The sequence below is a fragment of the Myxocyprinus asiaticus genome, chromosome 9 (genome assembly GCF_019703515.2).
Source record: "Myxocyprinus asiaticus isolate MX2 ecotype Aquarium Trade chromosome 9, UBuf_Myxa_2, whole genome shotgun sequence".
NCBI lineage: Eukaryota > Metazoa > Chordata > Actinopteri > Cypriniformes > Catostomidae > Myxocyprinus > Myxocyprinus asiaticus.
In genome coordinates, this window is record NC_059352.1 from 500,804 (window position 1) to 512,500 (window position 11,697).

The 11,697-nt window shown below is 38.0% G+C and overlaps 1 protein-coding gene across 1 annotated transcript in view; it reads left to right on the top strand.

Annotated features, from left to right (window-relative positions):
* Nucleotides 1–123: 123 nt before the first annotated feature.
* Nucleotides 124–11,697, top strand: part of gpr180 (G protein-coupled receptor 180) — a 12,752-nt gene continuing 1,178 nt past the window's right edge. Inside the window, exons 1-9 of the mRNA XM_051706109.1 lie at nucleotides 124–313; nucleotides 520–660; nucleotides 5,402–5,602; nucleotides 5,694–5,874; nucleotides 5,963–6,012; nucleotides 8,414–8,571; nucleotides 8,659–8,850; nucleotides 10,559–10,636; nucleotides 10,724–11,697. The exon at nucleotides 10,724–11,697 is cut by the window's right edge and continues 1,178 nt beyond it. Of these exons, the coding sequence (XP_051562069.1) occupies nucleotides 181–313; nucleotides 520–660; nucleotides 5,402–5,602; nucleotides 5,694–5,874; nucleotides 5,963–6,012; nucleotides 8,414–8,571; nucleotides 8,659–8,850; nucleotides 10,559–10,636; nucleotides 10,724–10,876 (1,287 nt within the window). The 5' untranslated portion in view covers nucleotides 124–180 and the 3' untranslated portion in view covers nucleotides 10,877–11,697. The remainder of the gene's footprint in view (nucleotides 314–519; nucleotides 661–5,401; nucleotides 5,603–5,693; nucleotides 5,875–5,962; nucleotides 6,013–8,413; nucleotides 8,572–8,658; nucleotides 8,851–10,558; nucleotides 10,637–10,723) is intronic.

Below are 11,697 nucleotides of genomic sequence, written 5' to 3' on the forward strand. Positions count from 1 at the left end.
CCAGCGCTTATGCCCCGCCTCTGCTGCACTCTCATTGGCTATGTATGTGCACTGTTGTGCATTAGCGTTATTTGATTGGTTATAGCAGAAGTCAATCATGTAGTGGGAGGCAGGGGACAGTGTTGCCCTCATTCGTTGCAGTGACTGAAGAAAATCGAGTGGTTATTTTGAAATACAATAATGTTTCCTTATTTAATAATCCTCATTGTTCTTTTATACAGTCCTGCAACTGGAAAAACGGTTTCTGGAGTTTTCCGGAGCAACAAAGCGAGGGAAAGTAATGGACAATATATCACCAGATTTCTCTATCATGGTGAGTGAGTGAGTGAGTGAGTGTGTGTGTGTGTGTGTGTGTGTGTGTGGCATCCCAGATATAAATGATAATTTGCATTTTGGCTTGTTTGTTGGTGTCGGCTACATGCATGTGATGACTCAATGAGAAATGTGAATGTATAAATGTATCAGTATTACAGCACAGGAGACACCTGCAGTGACGTCATGTCTTCATTAATGTCTCAGGTGAGAATGGTCTTCTGCTGTATCGAGTGGATGATGTTCTCACAGCAGTACAGAAGGAGGGCAGACTGCTGTTGTTTCAGGGGATGCAGGAGTTTGACAATCTCAGCTGTCTGGAGAGAGTCTCAGCGGCTCAAATCTCCAGTAAGATTCATTCATTTAAACATCTATAAGTACAACATTGTGTTTAACCTCCTGAGACTCGAGCGGGACTGCTGTGTGCATTTTCCATTCCCATTTTTGATTTGTAACTAGTAACACCTAATGAACAAGCAAAAAAACAAACATTTGTTTAGACAAAATAGTTTCCCTAAAAATGTATGTCCTCATATGTGGACAGCGGGATTAAGTTGTGATATTTTAAATAACACTAAGCTATAGAAAGTCAGATTTATTCATCAAATAGTTTATTATGTTTCCAGGAGTGTTGATTATTCATGTTACAGACATTATATCAGACATTTGCATAATTAATTCTGATTCAAAGTAATGTCCAGCATCATCCAATCACTGTCAACCATGTTAAAATAAAATGATACATTATAAATTGTGAATCTATGTACTGATTATCATTGTCACATGTCTGTCAAACATGTTGAGTGATCCAAACATCATCTGCAGCCTGAAACTGAACTTTTGATCAGATTTTAGGAGTGAATGCACTTAACTGCATAGAGAGCTATAGGATGCTCCCTTGCTCCCTATTTAGTGAATGACTTAACCTCCAGTGTGCTGTCTGTCTGTACTGGTCTCAGAACAGTTTGAAATGCACCTTATTTTCATCCTAACTCCATATAAAGCCTCTGAAAGACACATTTATCAGTTTTTGTATGCATCCATTTATTCTCAGTGTGATAATGTACAGTAAATATAGGCCTATAGTCCACGTATGTGGTCATTGTGTTTAACAGCATGGTGTTTCATGATAAATCGCTCACATTTTTAAAATGGCATATCGGATGAAACTAGAGACTCTAATCTTTTGACTCAAACAGGTTTTAATGTAAAAACGTAATGAGGTTTCTTACCAGATGTAGTTTTGTTGGTATTTCTCCCAAAGATAAGCTCCTCAGTGGTCACCGCCATGTTGTTTGGTCACATGACTCTGTGTGTTGAAAGTTTAACCCTTTACTGACAGCACAGAGTCTCCTGAACTGAGATCAGTCAGATTAAATTAAATGCAATTATGTATAGCCTATAGCGAAACCAAAACGTAATGTCCACATGTGTACATGGGGGTCTCAGGAGGTTAATAACATTGTAATAAAGTTTATGTGTAACATGGAAATGTTACACATGAACTTTGAATCATATTACCATATTATCATAAACTGTATAGGCCCAACAATATGGGCCAGATATTTTTTAGTATTAAACATCAAATTTCAGTAGAATTTGATTGAACACAAACCCTTTGATGTCAACAAACAAAAGATATGGGAAACATACTTTCCACTCTTTTTAAAGTTGATAAGTCTATTTTATTTGATTTTATTTGGAACTATGCACTATAGCATTGTTTATCCTGACCCTATCAGAACTCTGCTAACAGAACGAACAGATAAATCATGCTGTCATAAAATTAAATCAATATATGTGAAGGAATAAAAGCATGTTTACAAATACAAGGGAGCCAAATATTTCTTTAACTGTTAAATGCATGGGTGTTTTGACAAACATTATTACATACTCTGCACGTATATCTATCACAAATGGATCTACAAGATGTCCAGATAGTGTCAAATTTTCAAAACATTTTCAAGACATTTAGAAAATAATAGAATAATCTATATATATATACACACACACACTGGCCGCCAACAGTTTGGAATAACGTACAGATTTTTCTGTTTCGGAAGGAAATTGGTACTTTAATTCACCAAAGTGGCATTCATCTGATCATAAAGTATAGTCAGGACATTACTGATGTAAAAAACAGCACCATCTCTATTTGAAAAAAGTCATTTTTGATCAAATCTAGACAGTAGTCATCACTCCAACACCTTATCCTTGAGTAATCATGATAAATTGATCATTTGGTGCTAGAAAATCATTTGCCATTATATCAAACACAGCTGAAAGATATATTTCATGTACAACAGTAAAGAGAAGACTCAGGGGTGCAGGCCTTATGGGAAGAATTACAAAGAAAAAGACACTTTTGAAACAGAAAAACAAAAAGAAAAGGTTGGTGTGGGCAAAGAAACACAGACATTGGACAACAGATAATTGGAAAAGAGTGTTCTGGATCTGAACCCCATTGAGCTTTTGTGGGATCAGCTAGACTGTAAGGTGCGTGAGAAGTGCCCGACAAGACAGTCACATCTATGGCAAGTGCTACAGGAAGTGTGGGGTGAAATGTCACCTGAGTATCTGGACAAACTGACAGCTAGAATAACAAGGATCTGCAAAGCTGTCATTGCTGCACATGGAGGATTTTTAGATGAGAACTCTTTGAAGTAGTTTAAGAAGTTCTGAACATTATTTTCAAATTGTAATAGTAATTTTTCACATTATTAATGTCCTGACTATACATTGTGATCAGTTGAATGCCACTTTGGTGAATAAAAGCACCAATTTCTTTCCATAAGAGCAAAATCTGTACATTATTCCAAACTTTTGGCCGCCAGTGTATATTTAGATGTTTTTTATGTATCATAGAGATGATGCAACAAATATAGAACAGGATTCATTACTTTCACACTGAAAATTCATGAGACGCAACTGGCTGTCAAACACATAATCTACACATAACATACACATACACAACACATAATCTACACATAACACAATCTACATATAATCTACACATAACATACACATACACAACACATAATCTACACATAACACAATCTACATATAATCTACACATAACACATAATCTACACATAATCTACACATAACACATAATCTACATATAATCTACACATAACACATAATCTACACATAATCTACACATAACACATAATCTACATATAATCTACACATAACACATAATCTACACATAACATACACATAACACATAATCTACACATAACATACACATAACACATAATCTACACATAACATACACATACACAACACATAATCTACACATAACACAATCTACATATAATCTACACATAACACATAATCTACACGTAACATACACATAACACATAATCTACACATAACATACACATAACACATAATCTACACACAACACATAATCTACACATAACACAATCTACATATAATCTACACATAACACATAATCTACACGTAACATACACATAACACACAATCTACACATAACATACACATAACACATAATCTACACATAATCTACACAACACATAATCTACACATAATCTACACATAACACATAATCTACACATAACATACACATAACACATAATCTACACATAACATACACATACACAACACATAATCTACACATAACACAATCTACATATAATCTACACATAACACATAATCTACACATAATCTACACATAATCTACACATAACACATAATCTACATATAATCTACACATAACACATAATCTACACATAACCTACACATAACACATAATCTACATATAATCTACACATAACACATAATCTACACATAACATACACATAACACATAATCTACACATAACATACACATAACACATAATCTACACATAACATACACATAACACATAATCTACACGTAACATACACATAACACATAATCTACACATAACATACACATAACACATAATCTACACATAACACATAATCTACACATAACATACACATAACACATAATCTACACGTAACATACACATAACACACAATCTACACATAACATACACATAACACATAATCTACACATAATCTACACAACACATAATCTACACATAATCTACACATAACACATAATCTACACATAACATACACATAACACATAATCTACACATAATCTACACATAACACATAATCTACACATAACATAATCTACACAACACAATCTACACATAATCTACACAAAACAAAATCTACACATAACACATAATCTACACATAATACATAATCTACACATAACACAATCTACACATAACACATAATCTACACATAACACATAATCTACACAACACGTAATCTACACATAATCTACACATAATACATAATCTACACATAACACAATCTACATTTTACACATAATCTACACATAATATACACATAATCTACACATAAAATACACATAATATCGACGGCCGTGGCCCTTGACTTTGTATTGTTGACAGAATTTGGCCCTTGGTGAAAACTAATTAGGGAACCCTGATGTATAATATATATATATATATGAACACGCAGATGAGATACTGATAATTCACTACTGTCACACAGAAAATCAATGTGATATAATATGTATTTGTCTTGTAATAAAGAAATATACATCATGTGATAGAAAACATATAGATATGAAATAATCATAAAATTATGATTTATGGAAGTGCAAAACAGTGACACTATTAAAAATGTCGGGTCACTAATGACCCTATACACCTTTGGTAATTAAACAAGTAGGATTTTTTTTGTTTGTTTATTGTTTTGTTTGTTTTTTTTTTGTTGCAATTTTGGCATTTTTTTTTATATTGTTAGATGATTCAGAAGAGAAAAGTTGAGGAATACAAAAGAGGTGTGGGCATAACTCCAAAACATGGATGGGGTACAGGGGGTGGAATGAGGTCCCGGAACCGAGGTATACGTTTAAGAGTTAAATAGTAATCCAGAGTTTTTGGCATATAGTGATTTCTGAAGACCTTTAGTCACTGTTCATGTTAAATATGCTATATAAGCATTATCACTGGTTATAACACTGTTATAACACTGTCTCATGTGAAATGAAACCATAGTTCATCTGAGTAAGGAAGAGAATAACCAGACGATACCGCAGCAGTCGACGCCGCAGCTGTGGCACGTGATGTACGCAGACCGCTACACCTGTCAGGACGGGCAGATTGACGGTGTGTTTGAAGACGTGCACTTTCAGATCACACTGCTCAACCCTGACGCCGAGGGAAACCCACTGGATCACTTCAGCGCGGAGGAGGCTGGTGAGACATCATGAGTTTCATTATTTCCCGATGTTCAATTTGTGTCATAAAAATGTATAGTTTAATGTTTGATATGTATGTGCCACTGCAGGTCTGCACAGTTTCTACTTCCTGTTGATTTTGGCGTATTTCATAGCGTCGTGTATCTACGTGCAGCCGCTGTGGCAGGCGTTGAGTAAAGGTGGGCCGATGCTCACGGTGCTGAAGGTTTTATCCGCTGTGCTCCTGCTGCAGGGAGTGTCCGTGCTGCTCAACTACATACACATGGCGCGGTGAGACAACAATCACTCTTATATCAACATCGAGAGCATTTATTATGATTATAGAAAGAATAATGGGATTTATGATTTGTGTTTTCAGGTACGCTAGAGATGGTGTTGGGACGCCTCTGATGGGCAGTCTTGCTGAGTGTGCGTCATTACTCTCACACACATCTGCATCTATAACTGCATCACATAATCAGTTGTGTTTCATCTCTGATGGCTCTTTCCACACTGAACATGATTCTGATATAAGCCGGGTGCACACTGGGTGATTTTTACAGTCCTATACATTTGTCGCATGTCAGACTGTACGGTACACCTCGTTGCCAAGACTTTGGTCCCAATCATCCCAATTGACAGCGCTAACCGGGTATCTTATCTGGCCATCGTAGGAGCGGTCACACTGCATGACTGCGACACTAAATTTCTGCCAGAACATTGTCAAAAAAGAGTGTTTTCACACTTGAGTCTTCTTTAAAAGAACCAAACTCAAACCCCTTTAAGGGCCCGAGTTAAAAGGGATCCAGTTCTCTTCGCACTCACACTATTCATGATTTGAGAGTGGGCTCAGATCTCTTTTCGGTTCACTTCACCTGTTACAAGGTGTCAGTCCATTTTGCATTCACACCATGTTCTTTTTGTGGAACCCAGACCACTTTTTAAAATTCAGCGTTGATAATAATTATTAGGGCTATATATTGAATGTTAAGAAAACAATGAGATTTATTAAAATATACAGGTGCATCTTTTATTGATCTTTGACATCAATAAACATCTATTATATACAGTATATATAATAACAAAGGCAATAAATTGGCCGTTGGTGAACATGTCACTCCAAGCGAACAAAGACTGATGATTTTGCTCCACGACAAGAGAAATATTTTGTGATCCCTGAACCTCATCTGCAAAATCCCACATTGTGAACCCGACTTCAGTTTTCAGATCTGATCTTTAGGCTGTCCACACTGTCATTTGGTATGATGAAAGCAGACCAGATATTTGTTCAGACATTGTGGTCAATATCCAGTATATCTCACCGACATTAGTGTTTCAATCAGACTTTACACTGCAATCGAATGTGGTTTGGATTGTGTTTGTTAAAACTGGATTGTCTAAGTCAGGTTGCACCAGCTATGTTACTAAGTAACTTAAGTAACTACTAATAAGTCAGTTCTTAATTAAATGCAAGACTTCACTAGTAGGCCATAAGCTCTCTGTAAAGTAATGCATAGTCACATAATATGATGTTAACCTTCACTGATCCAATAAGCAGCCTTCAAATTTGTAAACAGAAGTTTTGAAAAATCTTGTTACGGTTGATGTTCAAACCTTTTTTTGTCTTACATGACTGTCAGCGGTAATAAATCAAATTTCCATTGAAATACGATGCGTAACAAATACTGTAATAAATATAGACCGTAGACATATGGTCAAACAATATAGCACTGTAAATGATCATATATAGTAACTGCATCTAAAATGAGTACAGGGCAATACATAAATACTAAGTATCCTATATATTTTGTATGTAACTTTGCATGCCAGTGTCAGCAGGCGACACACACAGTAAAGTGCACCGTTTAATTCAGTTTCATGCATTAAGAAGTTGTTGTTGTATTTTTACATAATGTTCTCTCTCGTAAATGTAAATGTCAACATCATCAAATACAGTATGTCTAAAGGATTGAAGTCTGTCATGCAAAACATGAGCTCATTGATGTCATTCAATCAGTTTGATTTTCTTTTTAGCCAACCGTTACTCCTTGTCGAAGGCTTTTCTAATTATTTTGTTTATACGTATGGTTAAGATCTACCTGATGGGGTCTGGGTAGCTCAGCGAGTATTGACGCTGACTAGCACCCCTGGAGTCGTGAGTTTGAATCCAGGGTGTGCTGAGTGACTCCAGCCAGGTCTCCTAAGCAACCAAATTGGTCTGGTTGCTAGGGAGGGTAGAGTCACATGGGGTAACCTCCTTGTGGTCGCTATAATGTGGTTCTCGCTCTCGGTGGGGCGTGTGGTGAGTTGAGCGTGGATGCTGCGGAGAATAGCGTGAAGCCTCCACACGCACTACGTCTCCACGGTAACACGCTCATCAAGCCACGTGATAAGATGCGCGGATTGACGGTCTCAGACGCGGAGGCAACTGAGATTCATCCTCCACCACCCGGATTGAGGCGAGTCACTACGCCACCACGAGGACTTAGAGCGCATTGGGAATTGGGCATTTCAAATTGGGGAGAAAAAAAAAATTAAAAAAAGAATTTCTACCTGAGTTTAATGGTGCAACACTCAAATATTTAGTAGTGCGTAAATTGTAACTTAGTGCACGTTTACACTATAACTAGTCTGAGTTGAACCTCACACACAGCTGGTGCAAACGGCAGCAGGTGTTTTTTTGCTGTTCAGACTACAAACAGCTGTAACACTCGCTGATTTCAGAGTCAGATATGCCAAAAACAAAATCAAATTTATTTGATTGAATCACATATTCACTTGTGTTATGATTGTACGCACAGCAGCTTACTGACCGTGTTTGTGTGTTCAGTGTGTGATCTGATCGCCCAGGTGCAGATGTTGTACATGTTGTTGAGTTTGTGTGTGGGCTGGTCTCTGAGTCGCTGCAGGAAGTCTCAGTGTAAACCGCTGCAGTGGGACTCCACACCTGGATCTACTGCGCTGGCACTGGGCGGAGTCATCGCACAGGTCAAATCTGCACACATTCACCACTGTATTTGTTATTCACCCTGCAGTATTTTCCAACTGACAGTACTTGTGTGTGTGTGTCTGTAGGGGGCGCTGCTGATCTGGGAGCAGTTTGAGGACACGGAGCATCACAGTTTTCACGCTCATGGCAGTGTGGCAGGGTGGCTGCTGATGGCACTGCGTGTCGCTCTCGCTCTCTTTCTGGCATCAGTGCTGTATCAGATAATCGCAGCGGAACGGAGCACGCTCAAAAGAGACTTCTATCTCACCTTCGCCAAGGTAACGGCAACTCTGACACACGTGTGTGTGTGTGTGTGTGTGTGTGTGTGTGTGTTAATTACTCATTAAATACACCTGTCATGTTCATGACTATTTTATTGCCCATTGTTCAAGCATTAGTCTCAGTAATCTCAGACGACACACAGTCAGTTTACTGACCGTCTGATGCACACTTTCTCTAATCTGATTCATTTTACAATCTAATCTAATCTGGATGATGTAATTGGGTCATTAAAAAAAATAAGGTTGTCCGGGGTGATTAAAATGAGAAATCTTTCAAAAATGTCGTTTTAAACACACGTGTCAAGTTCATAAAACATTTCATCTTTTAATCTTTGTGAAGAACATTAAAATGTCAAGTGGTAAAACCATCAGTTAAAAGATATTAAAATACTTTCCTTACACCTGAAATACATGAGCGTACACAAATTAAACAGTATTTTTTTTTAAGGTTTTCAAACATATTTTTCTTCATAAAAATATTTTTTACAAATATCATTTACTGAAGTTATTTCAGGGTTACTTCTTATGACCTGTTTCACTGCTTTCTTTTTTAAATAAATAATAATAAAGATTATTCTGCACTACTCATGCCAACATTTATTTGTTTCAAGAATTTCACTTTGATTGTTTTTTTCTGTCTCCGGACTGTTACACCACATGACATTTATACTTTAAGCCCAAGAACAAATATAAACTCAACAATTAAAAACATGTTCATCATAGTAGAGGTGTATTCAAGGCATTGTTTAGTGTGAATTTAATTTTGTATGTACTTTTAAATAATTTAATAGATCTGGACAAAAAACTGAGTGTCATGTCAATGACTTAATTTCTGGAAGGGTGTATAACTTTTTATTAGTCTGCAGAGAAACAACGTCGTGTTTTACAAGGTACCAGTTTGATACAAGTGCTTTTTTATTTTATTATTTATTTTTCTCCCAATTTGGAATGCCCAATTCCCACTACTTAGTAGGTCCTCGTGGTGGCGCGGTTACTCACCTCAATCCGGGTGGTGGAGGACAAGTCTCAGTTGCCTCCGTTTCTGAGATCGTCAATCCATGCATCTTATCACGTGACTCGTTGTGCATGACACCGCGGAGACTCACAGCATGTGGAGGCTCATGCTACTCTCCACGATCCACACACAACTTACCACACGCCCCACTGAGAGCGAGAACCACTAATCACAACCACGAGGAGGTTACCCCATGTGACTCTACCCTCCCTAGCAACCGGGCCAATTTGGTTGCTTAGGAGACCTGGCTGGAGTCACTCAGCACGCCCTGGATTCAAACTCACGACTCCAGGTGTGATAGTCAGCGTCAATACTCGCTGAGATACCCAGACCAGACAATAATTGCTTTTAAGAAAGAAATAATCACTGGATTTGACAAATTTGTCATTTTAGTGGAATCAAATTGATAGATATTCAGAGTTTTGTTTGAGGCACTTAAACTAGATATCCACAAACAGATGTGTATAAAATAATCAGTATTTAGTTCATTTGAATAGACTGAAATTCTTTGGAATGACACTGCTGTGCAGTTATTTGAGTGATTTTTGTCCATTTTAAATAAACCCGCCCCTAAATGGCACATAAAAACAAAAAGAACAATGTTTTACAGTCTCGTTTGTCAGAATAAGCTGGACTATTGGAACACAGTCATGTGTGTTCACACCAGTAAATCAGTGCACTGTGTTTCAGGGCTGTTTCCTGTGGTTCCTCTGTCATCCGGTTCTGGTCCTGTTCTCTGTTTTACTCAATGAACATCAGCGAGAGAAGGTAAGAGAGGAACTAGTGTCCATCCATTACAAACACAGCACTGAGATGATGTATCAGAATGGGACTGATCATGTGATGTTATTGTAGGTGATTACAATCGGAGTGATTCTGTGTCAGTCCATCTCAGTGGTGGTGTTGTATCGTCTCTTCCTGTCGCGCAGTCTGTACTGGGAGGTTTCATCGCTGTCGTCCGTCTCTCTCCCCCTCACCATGAGCAGAACAGCGCGAGGACGATACTGAGCATTACACGGGAAACGTTAAAGCGTTGTGCTGTAACAGCTGAATAAATGGGGGACCAGCAGCCCTACATACACACATCAGACGAGCAGATGGATGATGCTCAGTAAGACGAGAGACATTAAAATGCACATCACGAGGGGGCGTGGGTATCTCAGCGAGTATTAACACTGACTATCACACCAGGAGTCGCGAGTTCGAATCCAGGGCGTGCTGAGTGACTCCAGCCAGGTCTCCTAAGCAACCAAATTGGGAGGGTAGAGTCACATGGGGTAACCTCCTCGTGGTCACTATAATGTGGTTCTCGCTCTCGGTGGGGCGTGTGGTGAGTTGTGTGTGGATGCTGCGGAGAATAGCGTGAAGCCTCCACACGCGCTACGTCTCCACGGTAACGCGCTCAACAAGCCACGAGGACTTACAGCGCTTTGGGAATTGGGCATTCCAAATAAAAAAAACAAAAAAACAATGCACATCATGTCTGCAGATTGAGCAACAGAGGAAAGTGTACAGAGATGATGTAATATATATTTCTTGAAATAACTCACCTTTACCTGAGGAACACAGTTGAAGGCCAAACTCATGTGACTGAACTGTCCGTTCATAAAGTCGAGTCCTCTTCATCTGTGATTGTGCAAAAGAAAGAAAGGTCTCTGTCCAAGCAATCACGCAAATGGCAATAAGAAAATGAAAACATTTGTAATCTGCATCATGATAAATGTCATTACATTTCAGTTTTCCCTGACAAGTGCCTGTAATGACAATCACCATGTGAATACGGACTTGTGCTGTGATTGCATATTAAACACATGAATATTGATGATATT